This window comes from Colius striatus, chromosome 11, assembly GCF_028858725.1.
Source record: "Colius striatus isolate bColStr4 chromosome 11, bColStr4.1.hap1, whole genome shotgun sequence".
Taxonomy (NCBI): domain Eukaryota; kingdom Metazoa; phylum Chordata; class Aves; order Coliiformes; family Coliidae; genus Colius; species Colius striatus.
In genome coordinates, this window is record NC_084769.1 from 5,700,937 (window position 1) to 5,727,983 (window position 27,047).

At 37.7% G+C, this 27,047-nt stretch overlaps 1 protein-coding gene across 1 annotated transcript in view; it reads left to right on the forward strand.

The window, feature by feature from the left end:
- Nucleotides 1-27,047, forward strand: part of LRP1B (LDL receptor related protein 1B) — a 556,160-nt gene that overhangs the window by 91,461 nt on the left and 437,652 nt on the right. The window contains exon 4 of the mRNA XM_062005148.1: nucleotides 22,496-22,633. Coding sequence (XP_061861132.1) covers nucleotides 22,496-22,633 — 138 coding nt within the window. The remainder of the gene's footprint in view (nucleotides 1-22,495; nucleotides 22,634-27,047) is intronic.

Here is a 27,047-nt window from a genome sequence, read left to right on the forward strand (position 1 = left end):
GGAATAAAGAACATCAGCTGCCTTAAAGAAAGGTTAGAGAATATTAATAGCTCCAAACAGAGGAAAAAAAATCAATTATGGGTCTAATAAACAAGTTGCTCAACAATGTATTGTGCATGCACTTAGTATGTAGTCAATTATGCATGATCTTGCATGCATTTTTTTGCTTTTCCTGTCTATTCAAATACTTGAATAATTTGCACACTGTCTCTCTACCAACATCCCCCTGAGCCCCTGATTTGAAGTTTTTCATATTAAAGCCTCATTGGTTATGTTAAGTGGGTCTAAATATATATTTCAGCAAAATGAGAAGGATGTATCAATATTGACCTCTCTTCCTGGAATTCAGGGACAGGAATGAAAATCATCTGTAAATCTTGATCTGAACCTTGTTTGAAGATGTTACTTACATTGAGCTTCCACATTCTTTCCATTAATATTGCTTAATGATTTGTATATAATATATGCATTTCTAGGGAATTACAGACTACAACACCATAGTACAATGAACTTTTAAAATGTGAAGGTCATGACTGTATTAACCCCCTTTGTTCTTATTTTGTGGGTGGGGTTAGTATGGAGGGATGATGTTATATAAAGATTATGACATAGTACCTGTTAGTTGCACTTAGTATTTTACAGTTAGTAGCAACGTTTAATTCAAAGGCAAGTGAGCTGTGACTTTTAGCAGTGTTCAGTTCTAGTCTGTGTGTTCCATGTGTAAATGATCTGTCAGGTAATTGTGTGTGTTGTCTCAAACTGGAAATTTTAAACTTCTTTTAAATAGTTCAGAATAAATAGAGTAATTAAACAGGCTACTGTGCAGATGGAGTCTGCAGGATTCCCAGCCTGGACTTTACCCTTCCAGTCTGTTTCCCTGTTACTACGCCTGAGCTCATATGTGAAAGTGTTTATTTGGCCTGAATCACCAGTGTCATACCCAATACATGTTGTGTGCTCTTCTCAATTTAGTGCTATTTCTGAGAACTGCATGTGGAATTTCATGCTCTTGCAATTTAGTGAATTAATTACTTGTCTTGGAAGTAGTGTTATTGACAGTCACATCATCACCTCGTTTGTGAAAGCCTGGATACGTGAATCAGACCTGCATCAGATACATGTGCAGGTTTTTCTTGTTTTTTTTTTCCCCTGTATCTTCTACTTATTCTCACTATGACTTTTTAAATTGTTTTTCCCATCTAGTAGCATTTGCCATTTGATTACATTGTCTGCTTGCTTAGATTAAAGATCTTTTTTATCACCAAATACCCAGATCAGAAGAGGAGGCTGAGAGGAGACAGAAAGGAAACGTTATCACTTTCTACAACTACCTGAAAGGTAGTTTGATTACTTAGATTGAACATTAGAACTGAGAGGGTTATTAAGCATTGGAAGGGGCTGCCCAGGGAAGTGGTGAAGTCACTATCCTTAGAGATATTCAAAAGACACGTAGATGAGGTGCTGAGGGACATGGTTTAGTTTAGTGATAGGTTTGGCAGTGTGAGGTGAGTGGTTGGACCCAATGATCTTAAAGGTCTTTTCCAGCTGTAATGATTCTGTGACTCTATTCAAAGGAATGGGGGGAAAAAAAAACCCAACAGTTACACATACATGAGGAGTGGCTTCTGCTGGGTGACTTAATTGTCAGGAAAGATTTCCCTGACTAAAAGTTGCTAGCACTTCATTGAAGAGTCAGCAACATAAAAGCAGCTGTTGCTCCTGAAGACATATCCACTGAAAAATGTATCAAACCCAGTGCTCTCAAAGCTTTTTTCTCTTATAAATGTAATTACCACTCTTCATCCTTTCTTTTCTTGCTGTTCCTCATCTTCTTAAAATGATTTCACTTATGTTATTTTGTATCTTTTAACTGACATTTGCCTCTTTCTTTTTGAAGTCTCTCTCTCTGTCACTGTAAAGTAGTGTTTTCTCATGCTTTCTGTATGCCACATCTCATGCAGAAAGAGAAAAGTCAATGATGGGTAGATTTTGTTCAGTCTGTGCTCCATCTTTTCATAATGTTGGCTCTTGTGATGTAAATCCATAGAATGTAACAAGTAAACCAAATAGCCCATCTGTCTGTCTACCTGCCTACCAATCTGCCCACCTATTTATCTTCCTGCACACCAGAATTCCAAGTCCTAAAGACCAATGTGACATTTGGCTTTCACTTACACCTTGTAGTTTACAAGGATTAAAATTTGGCTTGCTCATTTCATAGGGGACAGAGAGAGGTTTAATAAAATGATTATAATGAGTTCAGTCCAATCTTGCAGTTTGGGACAATTTGGGATAATTCTGGCTTACTAAAAAGTTTGATAAAATGCAGCTTACTTATACAGTTAATTTGTGAGGGTTTTAGTTGTTGTTTTTTTCTCTGTCTTGTTTGTTTCTTGATGAAGGTGTAGGTTTCAGATTAGAGAGTGTGGGGTTCTTTTCACCTTTTAAGGTTGTTTTTGTATTAACCACCAAAGCAGCCTCAAAGCCTGATTATTATGCTGGCCTAAAGAGTAAATGTCAGTGAGCTCATGTGCACTGAGAGACTTGTTCTCCTGAGATTATATCTCTGTTCACCAGCTCACTGAAGCTCTACAAAAGACCAATTACATTTAGATCTGACAATCATTTGAATCTCTGTGCATGTCAACAACTGTCCTCAGATCAAAGGTGACGGAGAGATGTCTGGCTGTATGGAAACAGACGTCAAGTCACTCAAGCAATCTTCCCAGTTGTTGAACACAGATAAGTTACAAATCACTTTAGGTCAGGGGGGGAAAAAAAACCCATTTTTGAGAAGGCATAGGGAGAGCTAGGTGAAAAAGTGAGGTAACAGCTGGAAAAGCAGCTTGTAAAATAATTCAGTTCCTTCAAAGCATCAATAACTATAAAGGCATTTGGATTTTCTACTTTAATCAATGCGGCTGCTTGTGACAATGAACCTTTCAAACAAGTAGTCTGGCTATAAAAATTTTCATCGAAGGAATTGAACTAGTGGTTACAGCAGCACCACTGGAAAAGAGGTCCGAGTTGGCATGCTTGACTGAACAGGAGACACTTAAAAGAATCAAAAGTGATAATCCATTTCTATAGCATGAAGAGCACTGTTGCATTCCAGGATGAATCAGAACAAACTTTGCCATGCTCAAAGGATGTCTGAGATTGTGTTGACTTCCCAGCATCACCAAACTAATGGATTTTGGTCCTATCAGGTTCCTTTAAAAGAAAACAGAACACTAGCCATAGTGCCTGGAAAACTGCATACGGGAGGGAGAAGTGCCTACAGCTTTCTACTGGGAAGCTCTTAGAAGACATAATAAGAATTAAGGTGTTTGATTGCCAGATATGTGAGTGTATACATGTGACTATGCCTCTATCTTTCAAGCAGTCTTTGATAGGGAAAACTATCTTTCCATAAAACCCAGAGGGAGGAAGCAGAAAAAAAACCCCACAACTGTTTTAAGTCATTTTCGAAACTTGACGATAAACAACCCTCCTTTCTTTATGAGGCAGTTTTACCAAGTTCAGTGTAGGCATAAAATCAATTTCTCCCCATTGAAAGCTGCTTTTCTTTTTACTGAATTGTAACACGTGCATGACGGGCTGCGGGATGGAGTTGTCTGTCAGGGTTGAAATAACTCTTACTGCATTGCTAGTTCTTAGTCTGAAAGTTGCCTACCTGATGACACTACCCACAGTTTGTATGAGAAGTGATGGGAGGTAGCAGTAGGTTCCAAGCCTTTATTAAAATGATTTGTTTTCTTCAAGCCACATACACGTGATATTAAAAACAAGTTGTGAAGTAATTTGCTAAAAGAGACAGATTTCCATCAAATGAAGGTAAATGTGGTTATGAATTAGGAAAGACTTGCATTGTAAACAAAAAAGCCCAAAACAGAGCCAAAGGATTAATGTGGCAATAACAACCAAGTATCTTTCTGCAAGTATTTGTCTTTGGCATATGTCCAGCACAAACCAGATGGTATCTGAAATGCTGATCAATTGAAGCTACAGGCTGAAGAAGTCTCAGCTTGCCCATTAAAAACAAAGCAAAACAAAATTCTTTTACTTACTGCTCTTGCTAATATTGTCCATGAGCTATGGCAAGGGAGAGTGCAGACACTTAGGGTATAGTCTCAAAAACCCTGCTGCAAGACAGAGAGTTATGTTATCTTAAGAATTTTGTTGATCATGGTGGAATATATGGACTTTGTTGGTGAGCAGAAGATGCTGAATGTTGAAACAGACACCCTGCATGGACAGTATCGGTTTTAAGTAAATGCTATTGAGAAATGAATATGAAAGAGCATAGAATAATCCAGTGGCTATAGGCCTGGAAAATTCAAGTTCACATGTTTCTTCTTCTCCAGTTGAGAAATCTCAACTAGATTACAACATTCTGGGGACCATTTTGACAAAGCAAAACCAATTTTCTTCTTCCTGTTTAATTTTTATTTGGAAATGAAGAAGTAGGCTGTAGCAAAACAGCTAATTAAGATTAGCAACAGAAACCCTAGGAAAATTTTCAATTAAAAAAGACAAATTAAAAAAAAGGCATAAACCTGTAAATGACGAAGGGGGTCAGTGGAAAGTCTGCCTGTATCTTCTTACAAAAAAACTTCTTTGCTTTTACTGAGATCTTCTGGGAAATCTACTTCTAGAAGATGAGAGAAAGATGGGAATATATAGAGTCTCCCTGGAGTTGCTGTGGCACAGGGACTGACTGAAGCTGATGAAAACAAAGAGGCAAAAGTGTTGAGAAAAATGCAGTCTTGGGTGGTAATAGAGTTTTAGAAGTGAGATGAAATAGGAAATGTGAGGGAAAAGAAGGGCTATTAACAGTGCGTGTTTGGTGGACTAAGAATACTGAGACTATTGTGAATACATATCAAGAAGGAAAAATGTATTTAGTTAACATTTAGATTTCTTTCTTCAGATATAAAAGGACACTAATTGTATAATTTGCAGTTCATGTTGAGAAAGGGGAGAGATTTACTGTGAACTGCAAGGTGTGCAATGAAATAGCCGTGTAGTATGGAAATGGGCAGTTCTGCACAATAGGCCAAGCATGAATGCCATTACCCCTATGGCACAGTGACTGAAAGCAAACTACCCAAAAACTGTACAGGTCAAACTGTGTAACAGGCAAGAGGATGTTCAGTACAGCAGTTAGTCATCAAATAATGGAACACCTCTGAAAAAACAGAAGCTGAAAGATGAAGCAAATGTTGTAGCCATCCTAAAATCCACTTGTTAAACTGGTTAAAAGCCTGGAAGTGGATGTTCAGAGTTTCAGCAGGCTGGTAAACTGATATTGTAGCTATAGTATTTCAGCTTTGAACAACTGATTGAGGACAAAGGATTTATTTTTGACACTCAGAATGTCTTTGACTCTTTAAGTATCTCAAAAGATAAGTTTCTGCTTTTAGGCACCTATGTGTATGGACTTTGCTTGGAAACCATGTCAATTTTCTGAGTGCTTAACTGGGAACTAAAGAAGTTAACTCAGACCTGTGATTGAAAACCTTCCAGGTAATAGTTGTTTGTGTCTGCACACCAGAGAAACAATGTGAGGTTTTGAAACTAGACTTCTGCAAATCTGCCTCTGGTTTATCTTCCTACTTATAAAGATGCCTCCATAGCAATGAGTAAAGTATCTGTCTATTTGTAGACATACAAATCCACTTATTGAATATACAGAGAAATATATAGGACCTTATTTTTTCAACTTATCTAAATTAAGGAAGAAGCTATATTCTTACTCATCAGTCCAAGCCTTTCAGCATACATTGTAGGTCTTTAAGAAGTGCACAAAATGTTGTAGCAGATTTAGAACAAGATCTTAAACTGTTTTGTTCCTGTGTGTGTCTGTTACCTAATTTATTGTCTCTCATCCTGGGTTATACTACCAATGTGACTTTGACTATGCAGATATGATTTGCTAATAACATTCCTGTTAAAGTTTTATTATATCTTTGATATCTGTACTTGCCGGTGGATTCTGTAGCTGCTCTGTAGGCAGCGCGAGGGGGAGAAACTTTTGAAACTAATACTCATCTGAGCCACTGCCTGGAGCAAGGAGCTTCACAACGGTTGGTTTAGGAAAGTAAATGGGAAGAACACTTCTGTTTAGCTGGAGAATAAAGACCTTGAAATGTATTTGGATACTGGTCCATAAACTGGGTGTTTTTTTGTTGCTGCTGTTCTGATAAAAGACAATTAACTTGAAGCAAACCTGTTACAAACAAAGTTGAGGAATAAGATTCCACAGAATAGATCTGAAAACAGGTGATTATTTCCCAGGGAAAATGGAGCCAGTATTTTTACATTGTGAGTTCAGCTTCAATAGCATTCGTTTAATGTGTAAAGTAAGTGCATCATGGTAAAACCAGTGGCTGTCAGTAGAAAATGAGTCAGAGCTAAAGCAGCATTGAAATGTTTTGGGTTTTTTTTTTTTTAATAAAAAATTAAAGAAAACAAGTGCACCAGGAGGCAGAGATAACAAGGGATGGGAGAAAGGTCCCCCAAACAGCGTAGTGAGGTTTTTTGTCCATAAAAGCATCCACAGGACAATAGCAGAGAGAAAGGGAAACATCACTCTTCAAGTATTTGTTGTAGTTAAGAGGTCCAGAGACTGAGCCTGTTCTTCATAGTGTGGGCTTCTCTTTTTTAATCATCACTACCATGGCAAAAAGCAAAAGGCTTCTGTGAGAAAGAGCTTGAATATAAGTTAGATTTAAAATACTTCTCTCCAGCTCCATTGTTTTCTTGTCCTCTTTATAATTGAGATGTGCAGGTCAAAGATCAGGAAAAAAGAAATTTCCTACATTCCTTTAAAACTGAAACAAATTTCAATAGCACAAGAATGGAACATGGTTTCTGAAACAGCAGAATGAGGATAAAAAGTCATCCCAGTTACTGATCTTCTTAACTGATCTTCTTCAATTTAGAAGGGCATCAGAAAGTCTCAAACTAAATGGAAATATCAGCGTCCACAACTTTACAGTAAAGCAAACACTATCAGTTTTGGTCTGTGTTTTTAGTCAGAGAACAGATGCAGGTTTCACTACGGAGAAGATTCAACGTTGTTGCTTTTTTCAGAAAGACTAACAAGGCAAAAATGGGTAGTTTGGCACAACATTGGTTCCCTACAGGCTTTGTACTGAAATATGCACGTTCAAACAGCGTACCGCTGTGGAGTATCTGTGCAGCAAATGGACAGCTCTTGAATAGCAGACTGTGGTAATGTACCCACCTCCATCTTTTTCCAGTAAAACACAAAAAAGATAATACAAATTATTCAGCATCTTCCATCCTTCATAACTTTAAATTCAGTTCTTTGGCTAGGAAATAAGAAACAACATTCAGCTTCCTCATTGCCTTCGGACTATAAGAACCAGCATTCATAGAGTCACAGAATGGCAGGGGTTGGAAGGGACCTTTTAGAGATCATCTAGTCCAATCCCTCTGCTCAAGCAGGTCCCACCTAGATTGAGTCACACAGGAACACATCCAGGTAGATTTTGAAGGAGACTCCTCCAGAGAAGGAGCCTGCTCACTCTCCCTGGGCAGCCTGTGCCAGGGATGCCTCACCTCAACAGTAAAATAGTTTCTCCTTATGTTTAAATGAAACCTTTTGTGTTCCAGTTTCATCCCATTACCCCTTGTCCTGTCACTGGATACAATATAGTTGCAGTACTGAAAGCCCAGGTTGATCCTAGCTGGAGTTAATAATCAGATTCATTTAAATGAATAGAATGTTTGTTTGTGTCTGTTGAGAGAGCATCTCTACCATGACACTTTAGTGTGCTATACAAACATCTCTGTTTCGAGCTATCTTATGTGTTTCTGAGTGAGAATGGATGTCACTCACTGAACTTAGTGGACTTTTCCACTCACAGTATTGAATTTAGTTGTCCAAATTTCAGCTAATTTCGCTCCACATGCCTTGCACACCCTGGATCTCGACCCGAGACTTCTGAAAGCGTCAGAGGTTAAAAACAGACACAAAATCCACTGTTTGCAGAATGTTTTTAAACCACACTATCTGTTCGTTGATCACTTTACGTGGGCAGGAAATAAGAGATATTGCAGTATAAGAGACTGAACGTTAAAAAAATATGAACATGCAATAACTGAAGTCACATTCTGCTGTTGTGGAAGTTTCTTAAGGTTAATTGGAGTTGAGCATGGATGAAAGCTAAGCAGTGCTGTGAAAAGGAACACAATTATGTTACTTTTCAGGTCCTAATCCAGAAATACACAGCACAAAGACAAACTATGGAGATTAATAGGATAACATTGCGAATGCAGCAGTCTGTAATTGGAATCTTTTAAATATATATGTCCTAAAAGTCCTTCGGAATGTGTTCAGGTAAAAGATGAATATTACAGTCTTTTCTTTCTAGCTGCTTTCATCAGAATAAAGTGACTTTTGTGCTCCACCAAATGTCAAAGTTAAACAGATAAGTTCAGGAACCACAAAAAGAATTTCTTGAAATTATGTTCAAGTAAATGAACTACTTCTCCTGTGTTCTGACTGTAAAGAGTGTAAATAATTCTGACAGCATTCAAACTCACCATATGTCTTCTGTAGTTACAAGATACATACTTTATAACATTATTTAGAGAAGTGTGGTAGACATAAAAAGAACCAAAATCCCCCACTGGTACCCCAACAGCACCTGTTGTTAATGGTTACTTTCTAGAAAATGTCCATTTTTTATGTATACTGAAAAATAAATGGCCCTACTTCAAAGATACTTCAATTGCAGCACTTGTTCTGAGCTACAGTAAACCTGTCCATTTTATAGGTACTACTCCTTCTTAGCAACAATTGATGAACGTTGATTCCTTGATTGGGGTGCATCAAGAAGACTTTGGCTAGCAGGTTCTTTTCCCCCTCTACTCTTCCCTGGTGAGGTCTCATCTGGAGTACTTTGTCTAGTTCTGGGCTCCCCAGCTCAAGAGGGACAGGGAACTGCTGGAGAGAGTTCAGTGCAGGGCCACCAAGATGATCAGAGGACTGGAGAATCTTCCTTATGAGGAAAGATGGTGGGAACTGGTGCTGTTTGTCCTGGAGAAGACTGAGGAAGGATCTCATTAACACAAGTATTTAAAAGGCATATGTCAAGGAGATGGGGCAACACTTTTTTTTCTGTAGTGTCCATTGATAGGACTAGGGGTGATGGACTTCAGCTGAAACACAAAGTTCCACTTAAACTTGAGGAGAAGCTTCTTTCCTGTTCAGGTGAGGGAGCCCTGGCACAGGCTGCCCAGGGAGGGTGTGGAGTCTCCTTCTCTGGAGCAGTCTCCTTCAAAACTTACCTGAACATGTTCCTGTGTGACTTGATCTAGACAGAACTGCTTAAGCAAGGGAGTTGGACTGAGATGATGTTTAGAAGTCTCTTCCAACCCCTCCCATTCTATGATTCTCTAGTAGTCTTTAAGGTTTTGTCTGTTCAGTTTAGTTGGTTTTTTATATATAATAGACAAAGAATCAGCTTGATGTAATTCACGTTAATGTTGTTGAAGGGTGGGATTCTGTGCTCAGTATGGAATTGGAATTGAAAATACCAAGCTGACACCATAAAATGAATGTATACCAAGATAGTCTAGGTCTATATTGCTACAGGTATTTCAGGAGAGGGGATGATATGTCTCTACTCAATACTTGTTAAAGGATTTTCTTTTTTTAATTAGTCATTGTGAAACTATGGGGCCAATTGGATGCTGTTCCCGTGCAAATCTGAAAAGATGTGTTTATATGTCTGTACAAGAGCTTTGAGTGGTTTGCTAAATACAGTTCTGGTGTTAAGTAATGTTCTCTGTATATTGAGTTTTTCTGTAACTGTTGAGTCAGAACGTGTTAGTACAAGACAGTAAAACACATTCTAGACAGAAACTCCGCTTTTATTTTGACAGAGTAGCATGTTCCAAAGTTTAGAATATTATCTATAAAAGCAGCATAATATACATCTTGTTTATAATCCATTTTGACACTTTCTTGGGTTTGATGTTTGAAAACATTGCAACTGTTCACCTGAATGCATTTTTAAGTCTTGATTCTTGACAGGTAAAGGCCAGCATTGGGGCAAATGGTCTTAACAGCTATCGTAAGTGCAGCTCAGCACATTCTGTTGTGATTAACTGAAAACCTCTTCACTACTCGGCCTATTGTGAAAGAGATGAAATATTTTCAATGGACTGGTTTTATGACTGTTAAAAATACAAGGAGATCTCCATTCCTGTCTTCAGCACACTAATTTTACCTAATTAATCACCAGAAACTTCTAGTGCAGAAACATAAAACCATTCTAAATACAATACACACAGATATTAGGGCAAAATGTGTCCATTTTACTTTTTAATTGTTTTACTATTTCACATATAGATTTACATGGAACAGGTTTGATTTAATTTGGTAATTTCGTAACAAGAAGTTAGTTTTAGGTGATCTTCATTCTCAATAGATTGTAAACCTGGGATTTTAGTAGTGCCTTGGATCCATTGAAGTATATTGTTGTATAAAATGAAAAAGACTTTTGTTTTTCTCATTTTGGAGTATAATCTTAAAACAGTTTTCCATGACACACTTCTGTTAGATCTTGAGGAGTACCAGTAAAGGCTGGACTGTTTAGTAAGCACTGTCTTAAATCTACCTCTATGGAAGTGGTTTCTCTAGTCACAAATGCTCAATCTCATGGCTTAACAACACTTTATTGAAGATGGAAAGGAAGAGAAGGGAAGAAAAGGGAGGGGAAGGGAATGAGTTGAGTTGGAAGGGACCTCTGAAGGTCATATACCAGCCTTCCATGGAATAAGCAGGGACATCAACTAGATCAAGTAGCTTAGAGCTTCATCCATCTTGACCTTGAATGTTTCTAGGGGTGGTGCATCTGCCATTAAGAAGTACAAGATGAAATACAAAACCCAACTACTTTTCCTTCCTCACTTAAGCTCATTCTTGAGACTACTGTACGTGGTCCTCTTCCAACCCTTATGATTCTGTGATTCTTCTGTCTATGCAATAAAGACTCACAGAAGTCACACCTGAGACTTGCATGAGTTGCTCTTACTCATGTCACAGTGATTATTCAGGTGTAGGCATAGTAAATTTTGGTCAGACATTGTATCTGTATCATTTCCTCAGTTCCATGGCATTCCAGTTATTAAAACTAATACTGCTAGATACGGTAAAAATTGGGTTATTGCCTTCCTGTCTTCAGTAGATATTTGCATTCAGATACTGCCATTCATATTCCTTTGCCTCTACCAACATCCTTATGCTTCTGGACTCCCTTTTCTCTTGAAACCGTTCAGCTCTCCTAAGAAATGCTGGAAAGCTTAAACTACGTTTTAAGTGATGAGAAGTCTAAATTCTGAATTTTCCATTCTGAAAGACTGTGATGTTAGCTAATGAGAGAGAAAGTAAGGATGTAGCTCAGTTCAGGGACCAGAACTCAGCAGGCAAGTAATACTTTTTTCCCCACTGTTTTTCCTGTCTAGTTCACATGAAGTTTTTCTTGCTTCTTCAGACCGACCTGACTTTAACGCCCCTCTCCCGTTCTCTCGGTGATGATTCTGTTACAAGCCAGGCACGAGCTCCTGGAAATTCCAGTGTGATAGGCTGTTATTTTAATGGTGAACTTACCATTTTTTGTTTCAAACCACATTATGATGCTGAATTACACTGAAGATGACATTTGAAAGCATTGCTTCAGATAAACCATGAGCACCAGCTCTTTGCAGTCTTGCCTGAGTGCCAGCAGAAGCCTCCAGGAGCTGCTGAGCAGGTGGATAAGGATCATGTCTCTAGGTGTTTGTAGTCAGTTGCAGCTGAGGTGGCCTGGGGAATGGAGCTGAGCGAACCGGAACTTTCCCATGAATTTCATTAGTACATGTCCAATAACGGGGGAAGATCTGGCTTGAAAAGGCTAGAGAGTGTTTGCTTGTTCACGAAGATTTACTGTGTTTGTGTCTAACATGGGGTCTTTGCTTCCACTTGTGCTGTTCTCTGAAAGCACTTTGGGTTTTGTGTTGTGAGAAGGATACAGCCAAGGCTGGATCATTTTAAATAATGCCTCTTTAGAATTATCCTAGGAGTAAAAAGATGGGGAGGGGAAGCTGCTTTCTTTTGTAGCTAGTAAACATACCAAACTATCTTTCTTTCTGAATTGTAGTGCCTATCACACTGCAAAGCCTTTTAGAAGTCTGAGAATTGCTAATTTAACGTTTCCTATAAGTAATACTGGATTTTTTTAACAGCTGTTCTATTTTTTTTGTCACTGTCAGTCTTAGTTCAGTTGTATTTGTTTCTAAGGAAGTAAGGACGTGGATATATTGTGAGAAATGGAAACTTGACTTTGATATATACCACAAAATCCATTCTTTGACATTAAAGGCATTCCAGGTCAGTTTATAGTTATAGGCCAATAATGAAACAAAAAGGACCCTCAGTGTCTATACAATACAAAGGCCTGTAAATGTTACCTTTTTGACAGACTATATACTCCAACAAACCCAATTAAATCTTTTATACTGTTAAATTTTGTACTTAGAACAATTACGGTCGGTTCTCATCATTTAAGTGTGTGCCTGAATAAGAAGAAACAAGTCAGTTTATTTTAATTACATGTAATTTACATTTATATGTCTGTGTACAAAATTGAAATGAATAACTTTATGATTGCAAACTACCTAGCTCAGTTTAAAAATGCATGAGATGTATTTCTAAGTTACTGCCTTAAAGCCGAATTAAACACATCAGATAATCTTTAAAATGAATAAGTAATGCAGATTTAGTAGGTTTCTTTAAAAAAAAAAACCCAACCCTCAAATACTTAGAAAACATTGGCCCTCTAAGCAAAATTTTCATGTGGTTATAGAGCACAGTGATGCATTTTAATGGTAAATTTCCACCTCAAAATCATAAATAAAACATGCATGTTGATACTAACATCATCTCCTTAAAAGTCATAAAGTATTGCAGATGAGTTGGAAACTTCATTTTTTTTTCAGTTTAAAACAAGAAGTTTAAGGTATCAGTTGGTATATGTTCTAGTCCTTTCTTGTTTTTAAAACAACTGTGTCTTATGTTACAAATCTCATCAAACTCTGTGAGATTTCGTCTCATTTGGGACTTGAGAACAATTTCTGAGTTTGAATTCCAGATTTACCAATGCAAATATGAACTTGGTAAATTCTTTCTCACTCCATATATATTTCCAAGGTTGTGTGGGGGTGTGTAACAGTTCACAGGATGTGGGCTGTAGAAGGATTTCCATCAAAATTTCCAGAGCTTGTTAACGGATGCGATCCAGTAAATAACCTCGTCTATTCCCTTATTTTAATAGCATCTCTGCAGTCTAATGAAAAAGCCAAGCTGCAACACAATAGATGGAATATATATAGATGGATGATGTGTGTAAATAGTCACACACATTTTTATAATGTCTAATGGAGCCAGGATGCTGCAGAGATCCAGATACTGTGCTGTGTTGTACCCAGCAGATAGTTCCATTACACCATCATATTGTTCTGGAAAGAACATCTACATTCATTTTTTGTTGTTTATGCTTCGGATATGTAAATATCTGTAACACCAATGTTGATGTGCTACAATGTTGCTAATATTAGGTACTCTTAATTGTGTTAGTAATTAACACTTGTTTTGTTCCCTTCATTATCCCTTTTCTCAAACGGAGACTCTATTCACAGTCAGTTCTGCATTGCACAAAGATGTCAAGTCATTACAACAGTTGACACAAGACAGCCTTGAGATGTGTGCCACCAATTAAGTAAAAATCTGCAAATTAAAAACAGGTTCCTTATAACTAATGAGGAATGACCATCTACATGAGACAATATTCATTTTTTACTTCATTGACCATGAGGTATTGCTTTAGTGTGTTGTAGTAAATCACCAAAGGAATCCATTAACAAAGCTTTTCTGTCTCTGCAAGTACAAAGAATATTAATTAATTTTGCTTCCTGAAAACCAAGAACCCTTCTTTTTCTCCTCTTCACATAGTTTTCATTGACAAATGTTTGTGAATCCGTTTTCCAAAGATACCCAGAGATTATAAATTCGCATTGGTTTTGCTTAGGTGTAAGTACTAACAAGGATCTTCCTTTATGTTCTGACACATCCTCCATACAAGAGATTAGTAATACTGTTGTTTAGCTTTTTAAGTCTTAGAGACTAAATCAAAGAACATAAATTCCCTCTCCCTTGTTGTCTTTATGGTAAGTTTTACTGCACATGTTGCAACTGCAGTCATTGTGCAAATATATAAAACTACTGAAACTTGTTGATGTGTAACTACATTGCTCGGGACAGTTGTGATTATGATGGTGAGAATTGTTTTCTTGTTGTTTTTAGTCAAACACCACTGGCACACTGAATTTTGTAAGACAAAAGAGAGACTTGATTTTTAAGAAAAGCTCACGAGACATATGTCCTCTTGTGGGTTTGTCATTCTTCCTGCTTCCAGACAGCAACATGCATTCCCTCCAGCTAGATATTTTTATAAGAGTTTTCCAATTGCATAGAGGACTTTTTTTTAATATAGTTTAGATGAGAGAATTCATTTTCTCCCATCCTACAGAATTTTGCAAGGTTACGTCTTGCAAATGCAAAGGAAAAGTTTAAGGGTGAAATTTCATACTATTTAAAATAATCTGAAGTTTAAAAGCTCTGTAAGAGCTATTTCCAATATTTATGTTGATGGTTCCAGGGTATTGTAGGTGGGGAACGGCAAAGTATGGTTTCCTATATTAACAGACTAGTAGGTTATATATGATCTTGTTAAGGCGCTATATACATACTTATCACACAATCACAGAATGACAGGGATTGGAATGGACCTCTAAAGATCATGCTAGTGCTGTCTTCACTGATACCCAAAAACATCAAATGCAAAGGAAAAAAATCACATCAAACACATTTCTCATTTGGACTTTAGGTCCTTGTCAGTTCCTCCATAAAGTACAGTTACGTATTTGCATCACCCTCTCTCCTAAACTAATTTCCATTTGGATACAGTGTGTCAATCTTTAGAGCACTATATTTTTATTAAATGGTTTATTACATTAATCTTCTGACACAGGAACTCGTTTGAAAGAACATTGGAACACTCCAAGCAACTCAAGTTTCATTTCCCCATCTCTTTGCTTCTGCCCCGTTTAGTTCATTGCTTTTTTTCTGTAAGTAGAGAGGCTACACAGAAGTTGATGGACAGGTAATGTTTGGTGTTGCCTTTGTGGAAACTGATTTCTCTGACCACCCTTCACCTTGGTTTAGAATAATTTAAAACATAAGGAAAAACTGTTTTACTGTTGAGATGAGGGAGCCCTGGCACAGGCTGCCCAGGGAGGGTGTGGAGGCTCCTTCTCTGAAGTGTTTCAAACCCCTCCTGGACATGTTCCTGTGTGACCTGATATAGGTGGGACCTGATTTAGCAGGAAGGATGGACTAGATGATTTCTAAAGGTCCCTTCCAGCCCCTACCATTCTATGATTCTATAGTCATATTATTCAATCCAGGTTAAATTTAGAGCTGTTCAATGGAAAATTACTTCAGTCTGGTAGAACTGCTGTATAGATACATTTTCAGGGAGGCAGTGGTCTTTTCTCCCTTTGACTGGGTGAATTTTCTATTTGAGGTAATTTTTAGATACAAAATGTCCAACTACATTAAGGAGTCTAGGTGGATTTTTGCTATTGTGAGCTGAACTTACTATTATCAGTCCAAGTACCTCCATGGCTTTTACAGCTTTAGTAGCTAGATTTATGTCAGGAAAAACAACTCCTTTAGCTTGGGACCCAGTTTTGATGACTGCTTTTGGCCTGATGGTTGAAGAGCTGACTCCAGTCTTGTCCCACTTGTGTTTACCCAGAGGGACGTTTGGGTAATAATCCAAAGCTGAGCTGATTTAGAAAGAATTCCTCTCCATCAGCCTTTGTGCAACTTTCAGCATAGTTTTTCTACTTCTCTCCAGTGGCTATCAGCTACATTACAGTAGTAAAGATGAGTCCTGTGGCTCCGTTAATTATTTACATCTGTGTAGCGAAGATGAATAAGTGTCGACACAGAAAGCAGTGATCAGGAAAAAGATAGCCAAAGGGAAAGTGTTTGCTGGAGAGCCATCTCAAATAGAGCTCCTGACTGAGTCATTATAGTGGCAGTATGCAAACAATGTTTATGGGTTTAAAGAAAAAGTAGTATTTAAACAATTAAAGTTATTGTGTAGTATTAGATTTAGACTGACTGCTGTTTGCATTTATCTAGTACTGAGAAAAACACACAGAGAGGGAAAGGCAAGCAACTGTAGAGCATCATAAACCCAATATCCATGTGCTGTGTTTTGCACCTCTGAATTGATTTGTATATAATAGTAAAAGCCTGTCACAGGAGCTTCGGATTTGGAGTTTTGTGTGTTGCTGCAAGGCTTGGTAAGCTTTATGGATAGATAACCTTTTGAACTATTTTGTCTACAGTAACACACAAAATTGAAAACTGTTCTTCAGAGTGAATTTCAACATTGTGTTTGGGTTAGTTTTTTGATCTAAATATGAGTTTTCCACTGAATCAGTTATATAGCACAGAACCACAGAACTGTTTAGGTTAGAAAAAACCTGTAAGATCATCGAGTCCTACCCTAAACATGGCACTGTGAAGTCCACCACTAAACCATGTCACTCAGTACCACAGCTACATGGCTTTTGGATGGGGACTCAACTATTCCCTTGGCAGCCTAATCCAATGCTTGACAACCCTTGTGGTGAACTTTCCTAATATCAAATGTAAATCTCCTTTGGCACAATTGGGATCTTCTCTCTTGTCCTATTGCTCATTACTTGGAAGAAGAGACTGACTGCCACCTCTCTACATCATCCTTTCAGGTGTTTGTAGAGAGTGATCAGGTCTCCTCTCAGCCTTCTCCAGGCTGAACACTCCCACTTCCCTCAGCAGCTCCCCATCAGACTTGTGCTCGCTCCAGACCCTTCCTCAGCTCTGGTGCACGTCTCTGGACATGCTCCAGCCCCTCAGTTGTCCTTCTTATAGTGAGGAGCCCAGAACTGAATGCAGTATCTGAGGTGCAGCCTCACCAGCACTTAGTACAGAGGACAATCACTTCCTTGGTCCTCCTGGTGTAGTGCTTTTGCCTGGGCCAGGTTTTGGTAGTAGGAGTAGCTACAAAGGTGGCTTCTTTAAACAAAGATCTCTTAGAAGCTTCCACTGTAGCTCACAGCGGTAGGGCCAGTCAATTATTGCATGGGGTTGTTGTGGCCCAAGTGCAGGATCAAGCACTTGACTTTGTTGAACCTCGTACAACTGGCTGCATCCCATTGCCTTCAGCCTGTCCAGGTCCCTCTGAAGAGCCTTCCTGTCCTCAAGCAGATCAACGCTCCCACATAACTTGGTGTCATCTGCAAACTTCCTGAGGGTGCAGCACTCTAAGCACAGGCTAAAATCAGGGCAAATCATTGACTGGAATTGAGAAACTTTGTCTTGGATAGCTGTGTATCTTCTCCCTGTGCAAAGCACAATGAACCAAAATGTTCCTTAAAAGGGAGGTGGATCCCAGAGGGCTGATTGCATCGACATTGCTCCATTTATAAAGAGCGAGATGAGACAGTTGAGGCTAGACCTGTAAGGGCTGTGAATCACCACAGATGACTGATTTTCAAACTGATGACTCAAAGCCGCCTTTTGATTTCTGAAGTTCTTTTCTTTGCTCTTTTGTTTCTGTTTGGTTCAGTGTTGCTTTCTGTAGTCTTCAGCTCATCTCTCATGTTTGGTCGTAAGTCATGAGAGCATACTCTTAACTATGTTCATTCATTTACACACTCAGAAGCCTACTGACTGCCACTAGTTTTATTCTTTCTTGTGAAATATTATTTTGGGGACAAATTGCTGTGTCTGTGAGGTCAGAGATTACAGCTATTGCTCTGCTGCAAGCAGCACAATATTTCCCCTGCATCCCTCTTCAGTTGTCCACATCCTACCATAAGTGTTTATTATTCACTTTCTTTCATGGACAGCTGAATACCTGATTTAATTGAAGGTGACTTCAAATTTATATTCATTACCAGTCTACTTGGTTGAATAAAGCATAAGGATAAAAGTAGCAATGAATAAGGGGTTACTTATACATAAATCCTTATTAAATATGAAATCCTTTCTTTGCATATATATGATACTGATGAGTAAAGATTTTAAGTAATTTCCATATATTAATCCCAGTATTTCAATGTCCTAGAAGCTAGCATATAGTCTGTGTGAAAAATTACTTTGTAAAGCCATTGTGATACCATGGAATACCATGTGTGTTTAGTTTACACTTTACACATTAACCTGTAACTGTGTCAATTAATAGGTAGTAGTCACCCTCTTGGAAGTTTTTAGACATTGAATATTAAAAAAAATAAGAAGTCTAATTTCCCCACAAAAACAACTTCTACTGTCCATAATTTAGCAGTAAATCTGAAATATCTTTCAAGTAAAGTATGTCTTGTGTTGTCAGAGTCAGAAACGTGACTTTCTGATAATGTGGTTTCAAGTTCTATAAAGATAAGCACTTTCAAAATCCCTGCTTATCCTTGATGATCTGGAAAAAAAATTAAGAACCAGCTGTGAGGATGACATCTCACACTTTTAAAACCATATCAGATACCTTATGTAACTTTGACTTCATGTGGCAGGTTTTTTCTTATTGCCAAGAGCTATTTATTGTTTAACATAAGTTTTTAAATCCTTTCTGCAATCCTAAATGTTGTATGCCACAGCAGAAATGAGTACCAGCAATGCTGTGGAGGCGACTAAGCAAGCAGAAACAGATCTCACAATCTTATATGTGTGTTTGGCAAACCACAAACTGTATTGTACCGTAGTGGAAGGTTTTCATTTAAACACATATTTATCTAGAGATCCTAAAATCTGTGTGGAATGTTGTTTCTGAAACTTTGGGATTTTTTTTGCTTTATTACAGCCATTCAGCTTTATTTGATAATACCATAGAGAAGACTTTGGTAGCTACTATAGCAAAACTTCCTCTAGAAGAATGTGTGGTGAAATCAAATCAGTAAAATATGGTTTTTTACATTGTTTGCATCAATATTATCAATTTTTGTCTTTGGGTCAGATTCCATCCACTATGTGTTAATGCTTTTATACTTGAAAAGGTATAAAATACCTGTTCTAGGGCTCCCACCTAAAGGATGTTGAACTAGTGGAATAATTTTGTCCAGTATTTCTGCTCGGTGTGTAATCTCACTGATGGATCTCTATAAAGATGCTTAGGAGATCAGGATGGAGCTGTAAGTTGTGATCCAACTCAAATGGGAATTTAAGTGAAGGTGGTTGGAGTAGTGGGCAGAGAGGCCTTGGAACATGCTGTCTCTTCCACTGATATTATTGGATGATTGGGACCTGTTACCTTTCAGAATAGTTTTGCACACAAAAAAGCTAACCAGTCTTCTATAAAACAGGGCTTTGGCGGTTTTGCACTGAAGTTCATCTTTTTTTGTAAGTGAAGTTGACTTCTGAAACACCAGGCTAGTGAGGAAACAGAAAGTGCATACAAATTTATCTTAGTTAGATGAACCTCTCTGTTTTCACAGGTAGTGCATGGCATTTCCCTTGAAAAGACTTCTTGGAGCATGTTTCAGTTTCCCCTCAGTTTCAGTTCCAAAAAAAACTAATTTGGGAAGCTCCCCTACTCCCTACTAATATTTTAAGTTAGATAATGTATTTAAAATTTCAGGATGTTTGTGTCCTGAAGGAATCTTGTATTTTCAAAGCAAGAAGCGTTAAATAAAAATTTAATCCCCAAATCTTCAGACAAGAGCATATCAGACTAGTCCTATTGAGATTTTAAGTGATAAATAAGAGATTCATTCTTTTCACTCATTACATTTACAAGATAAACATAAATGCTATATGTTTTTGATCACAGATCTCAGATTTCTGTTTGATAACCAGTGGAACAGGCTGCCCAGAGGGGTTGTGGAGTCTCCTTCCTTGGAGATCTTCAAGACCCACCTGGACATGTTCCTTTGCAACCTGATTTAGGTGACCCTGCTTCTGCAGGGGGTTGGACTAGATGATCTCTGGAGGTCCCTTCCAACCCCTACCATTCTGTGATTCTGTGAAAGCTGAAAGCCTTCTAGCAATCTTAGGTTTGTATGTAAGTAATGCAAGTGTCATGCTTTCCAGGCTTCACTGATCAAAGCTTTTTTAATGACTGTTCTCTGTTTTAGATCTTTTTTTATGCTCACATTCTTATCAGAGCTACATCTAATGGCAAATTAGATAATTAGCTTCATTTTTTTTTTTAAATGTTGTGTTCCTTCATGTACTGATGCAACTGAAATGCCAATGAAATGAAACCTTCAGTTTTACATGACCTGCCTGACATCAAGCGTTTGGCCAACCTAAGCTGCTTTTTTTACATTCTTTGAAAGCTCTGCAAAGTCAAACCAATCGTGGAAGAACAGTGGATATTGCCAGAGGTTGTGGGGGCTGTAGTGAGCTTTGTGTGCATGTGTGCACAAGAGCTGCATTGCCCCCACCTCTTGTTTTCTGGCATGGTGCAGAGCTCTCTGACTGCACCAGAAGCTCACACCTCTCCAATTATCCTTACTGTGGTCTTAAAGTCCCAACATCTAACGTCTTGAAATTTACAGATAACATCTAGAAAAACAGCATCTCTCACCTTGTTAATTTTTTCCCATATTTTTCTGGAAAATACAGGAGAATTGTATTATTTGTGAAGTGTTCTAATACCTCTAAGTTTGCTAAGAACTTAATAACCTAGAGCATAGTAAGAACATTTGTTTCTTTTCTTTGAGTTCAGAAGATATTTAGACCCTTCTCCTTAACTCAGGAATATAGTTTTCTTGAAAATCTGTATGCAGCATATGGACATAAAAAAACACAGTTGTTTTTTCATCCTGGAATCACACAAATTGTGTGTGACAGAGTACAATCATCCCCACTTACATTGCCTTTTTATCCCTAGTACCGGTGTTTCTGTTAATGTTTGTGTTGATCAAGCATTGAATTGGTGTCACTCCATCAGTGCAGAAAGTGAAGCTGGGAAGGAGGCTCTGTATATTCTGCCTTCCTACCTGTTGATGGGCACATTGTAAGGGTGGATGCTCTGCTTGAGGAAAGAGAGGGGGACACCCACCCTGGGCTGATGGGTGTTGTGTAAAAGAATGTGGGCAAAAGCATTGTAAACCACAGGTATTTGTTGTGCCCACTCTGAATAATGGTTGGCTTCTTGACATGTACCATGGCAGTGGGAATTTTGTAATTTAAGTTGTCTAATTGAGACACGTTTTTTGTGTTAGGATCTTTATGTAATATACTGTGCCAAGAGCTATTTGTATTTGTTATGTCATAAATTCCTCCTCACCCTGCCCTGACCTCTCCTCTGCTTTTTCCTACTCACTTCAAGAGACCAGATTTGCCAAAGCTGAGATTTTTCCACTTAGAAAGGAGCTTTCAGCTACTGCCTGTGATTTCTGTCCTTTGCCTTGGAGTTAGTGTCTCGAAGAAGGTGAAAGCACATTGCATTTGAGCACAGTGCATCCTTGAGGACTGTTACAAGCTGTCAGAGTTTAACACAGACCCAAGGTTCCAACACAAAGCTATCAAGGAGCTTTAAGTACTTTCCTTAAGAATTTCCACACCTTCAGTCTCTGTGTAGCTAATCATATACTGTGTACAAGTTATGATTCATCCCCTAAATGAGCTCTACCCTTCAGACTTCTAAATGTTCTTTGCAGTTTGTTAAAAATCTCAAAAGTTTTTATCATGTGAGATTATGCTTGTGGGGTTTTTTATCAGTCACAATCCCCTCTAAGAGATAAACAAGAGGTGCTCAAAAAATCCCTGAACTTCCTCAAAAATCCCTGTACTTAACACTTGAGATAAGGGGATACAAGAGTGGTTGCTCCCTTTGGAGCATCCAGCATCCACAGCATCCTTATCCTCTCCCCTCCATCCTGTACTGTGCAGTTTCAGAGTCAGACTCTTGGGCTGCAGAAATAGTTTTCTCTGATCTAGTGCAGTCATAAATATGTAACATTTACATGAAGTTTCATACATACCAAGGATTATCTGTATAGCACAACAGCGAATGTAAATATTGATGCCTGTTGGTATTGCCTATGACTCTCTGGCAATTAAAAATCTGATGGTACCTGTTAATGTTTATGAAGCTTTATTGTAGCATCTGTAAAATACCTGTATTTTGGGAAACAATACTCTCAGACCCATTGATTTCCTTTTAATTGCACTAATTGTTTCTTGATGATTTCAGTTCTCTTAAATACAGCAATGATAATGCACTAAAAAGCTGCAAAATGAACTAGCACACTAAAGCACTGCCCTTAGCTGTAAGCTGAAATGCAAGGTAGAACTTTCTTTGCCTTGTTGTTGATAGAAAAAAATATGTATAAGAAATATTCTGTGTCTTTTTTTTAGGTCCTGAGGAAGCAGATGCCAAGTGCACTCCGAATTATGTTAGCTGCATTGGTACAAACAAATGCATTCACTTGTCCCAGCTCTGCAACGGTGTTTATGACTGTTCTGATGGGTATGATGAAGGAGTCCATTGCAGGGGTAAGTAAATTTGCTAAGGAAAAATTGCTTTAACCTGAAACCTTCTGCTGTATTTTTCTGTTTGAGTTCAAAGACAAACAGAACTTTCTTCTTCTTGAGAATACATGTACCTATAAACCAAAAGTAGACTGTTAGAGACATATTTCAATGTGTGTTTCAGGTTTGTTTTAGAAATACTTTGTTGTGTGAAGCAAATGCAAGTAAAAAGCACATCCAGGTTTTCAGACCTTTTCTTAAATGGTTGCTAACTTGGTGTGATGGAAATTGTTATACTGAAAGAAAGATGAGGAAGCCCTTTCTTAGGGAGCAAAGCTTGGGCAGCAGACCTTTTGCATAAATAAAAAAGCCAAAGACAAACACTGAAAAATACATCAGATTTGCTATGAACATTATTTAGGGTTGAGGACTTGCATTTGAGGGAATTTCTTCCTAATAATCTACTGTTTAAGAGTGTAGTTACCAAATTCTGACAAGTAAAATTGGTGAAGGTAAACTTTGTTGAGTATCTCAGCTCTAGTACTTGGAAGACTTTATTCAGGTCTATCTTGGGGACAGTTATAAGGCCATATTAAGCCCAAATCTTGCATATCGTGAGGCAATAATATGTCAGTTATTCTCCATCAGCAGTCTTGACTTCTAGGTGAATGATTGTTGATGATTCTCAACAGATCTCATGTTCAAAACTAGAAACTCAGGGACAGGTCCTGGGACTTCTGCTACAATCCAATGTGACAATGTGCAGTAAAAGATACCGTTAATAGTATAGTTCTGAAAGTTGAATTTGAATTTTCAAAGTTTATGTGGACAGGCTTCCAGACCTGTTATGATAAGCCAGCACCAAAATTAAGGTGTATGATAAAAAATAGTATTTTAAAGTAAAAGAAAAAGCAAAGGAGCCAGAGGAAATTAACCAGTGTAATACTGCTGACTTCACAAAACTACAAACAGTTATTTTCATATAGGCAGTGAGAATAGGGGATGTCATAAAATCTATGACAATTCTTATATTCACAGTGATAAGGAATAATTTCTTTTCTTGAAGGCTCTGCTTGGTTCTAGCCCTTGTTCAGTGGGCATTATACAAAAGCAACATTTGTGTCAGCATATTGATTTTAGCACTGGTACCTACAGCCAAAAAAACCCTTCAAATTTAGATTGGCCAAAGCAGTATTTGACCTGTACTGAAACTTTCTGAGGTTGTGGATAAGTGAAGCACTTTTTAAATGCCTATTCTTCAATAATTCATATATTTGTATACATTCCTCTAGATTCAATGGTAGAAGATCTAAAACTTCCAGTGCTGAATAGTTATTGTAACTCTCTTGTAATTTTTTTGTATTTTAACTCCTTAAATAAGGAAATTAGGGAATCAGCAAAAACATATTTGTATGTTAGACTAAATTCAGTATGTTTGATTTTCACACGTGGCATTTTATATATGTAGCATGCATTTTGGAACGTGATAGCACATAAAATACCTAATCTTTATTCATGTCCTTTTAATTTATGCTCAAATATACCTTGTAAGGTTCCTGTTGAGTCCCACTCCTTTCTTTATTATCATATATGAATATGAAAATTTCCCAATGGTAAAATTAATGTCTGGTCTAATAAATTACCATAGAATTTAGTAAAATACACTAAGCAAACATTTCATCTAAACCACACAGAATACATAGATCATGAAGTTCTTTTGTATTGTATTTTATTAAGAATGTAAAGTTTTCTCTCAGTACCTCATCTATACATGGCTAACAATTTATTGATATTGATTTTTGTAGCAATTACATATTTTGACTTACTTGTTCAGAGTCAGTTCTTGAAATTATTAGTGGGCATATTTCTATGAGCAAAGCTAAAGAATATAGAAAGCAGTAACTTTACAGTGTGAATATGTAGTTTTATACTAACAATTGCTACTAATGTGTCATTATGCTATGTTTCTATGATGAATTAGATGTTTGGTATAAATGCAGGGTTAGCTGTATTTATTCTCTATATAACTATGTGAGAATAGTGCATGAGTAACCATTGAGTCCAAAGCTGCTAAGTCACTTCAGAAACTTAGCTAAAGAGTTTATTCTTGGTCTTAGTAACAAGGAAAAAAGGCATTTTAAGTCCATTCCTCTTTAATTAATATCATTAGATGACTTTTTTGATTGATCAAGAGGATAGTGACAGTTTAAAATATTTGACAACCATGGAGTTGGTCACACTGTGTTACAATAATCTACTGCTAATGACACTGCTAGTGCTGTGTAAATAAGCCACAGTCCATGCACCAAGGAAAGAAGTTGTGATATAAAGTGACCATGGCAAAGACCATTTCAGTGTATGCATCACAGCACCGCAGGGGACAAAGCTTCTAATAATGATTTACAACTAATGGTGTATCAGCATTCAGTAACTGGAATTTCTTTCTCTAAATGTAACACACTGATGTTAAATCGTCGTATTATGATCTTTGAGAGATATATTCAGGCCTGCACCTTTCCCTGGGCAAGTAAAAATATGATCATATCTGCAGTATGAAATGGTAATGTATGTGGAATTTCAAGGAAATGGTAGTAAATACAATGACATTCCTGTCTCATCATCTTTTATTTCAAGCATATATGCATTTTTGCTGGTGAATGTAGTGCATAAATTCAGGAGGGGTTGTGGCAATTTGAAATAAAAAAATGTTTTATTGTGTGTGGTTGTTTCACATTATGTGGTTCAGTGTCCTGCAGAGGAGATGGGGTGCGTGGTTCACAGAAACTGAAACTCACAGCTTATTGTAGTCATGAGTCATCTCTATTTGGTCATTTTTGATTTTTTGCTATTTTTTCACTAATTGAAGAATGCTTTGGAGAGGGTTATTAAGCAAAGATTCAAAGTATATAGCAAACCTGTAAATGTAGCAAACCTCACTCCTGTAAAATGTAGGCTGGGGCTGTTCATCTTCCTGAGATTCATCAGATTATTTCACCACCATCCAGCCCTGCTGAAAGGGAGAGTTGATGCCCATCTGGTATTTCAAGGCTTGATAAGCCTTGGATAAAAGTTACCAATGCCAAAGCTAGAACTCAAGCTTGAATACTTGAATATCAGTCCTGGTAGAGGACTGATCCAAAGCCACTCTTGTCAATTCAGTGTCTTTCACACAGTTCTTCAGGTTTCTTTTGAGAGCCAGGTCTTTATTTCAGTTGCATTTTCAGCAGCTTCTAAAGCTCAGCCATGCGATGAGCAGAGAAGCCTTCTGCCACAGGGGAGATGCTGAATTATTGCAAGTGGAACTATTTAGCTCTAAATCTTTCCTTCCCACAGTTGATCCCAATCCCATATAAGATTGCTGGGAGCATCGCTGGCATGGGACTGGGACTGAGTCTGGCTGTGGGCAGTTAAAGTAGGTGTCATACGGCTACAGCTTGTACTAGCCTCTGATTTTGTGGTCTTTTTAAAAGTTTTGGAAGCCTTTAGGAACAGCTTAGAGAAGTATCTGTTGCAGATTAGAGTAACTTGACTCTGAGTAGGTAGACATAGATATACACTTCAGATAATTTCTAGAGCATTAAAAGCACTGTGAATCTTAGGGCTTTTTATAGGGCTGCAGAAATGATCTGGACTGTTTTATAAATCAGTACTTTATATATATTTTTATGTGTGTATATATATATATGGCAAAATCTGTAGGTGATATGCCCAACTTAGTTTTCTGTCTTTCTCTGAGTTAGAGTTATAGACAACTGGAACTTTTACAGAATATAGAAATGGCCTTTTTCACTTAACTAACTTAAAGGCTAAGTTATTATTAATAGCTGCAGGAATAGATATGCTGAAATCTTGGATATTCCAGTCAGAACATACTAAAAGAACACTGAAAAAATACTACCACAAATACTTTATGTGTAATCTTTGGCTTATGACAATTTATCATGAAATGGAATATTTTTGAAACAATTAGTGAGAAGCAAAACTTACAAGGAATTAAGTGGCCCAAGGTAGGAACCCAGTGAAGGCACTAAGCACAGGCTGATGCTCTGACTGTAATGTTAAAGTATATACTGCATTATACTGCAGTATCCATTTCATTTCTGTGGAATGTGTTGTATTATGCAGTGGGAAAACAGCAGCAAGTTTATCCATTCTACTTGACAAGACAATATAGGAACAGCATTAATGGTGTACCTGTACACTTCTGCAATGGACACATTCACCATACATTGAGATCTCATTAAATACTCTTCTGTCACAGCGTCAGCATGGATCATGCTCTGCACTTCCTTGGTTTGAGGATAGACAAGGCAAGGCTTTCTCTCATTCTACTTGCTGATGATGATTACCTGCCAGTAGTATCTGGTCAGTAGCCTGACTCTGTGACATGGAGCGGGGCTTGGTGGAGCTTAGGATGTTGCTTGCCCTGTTTCCGAAT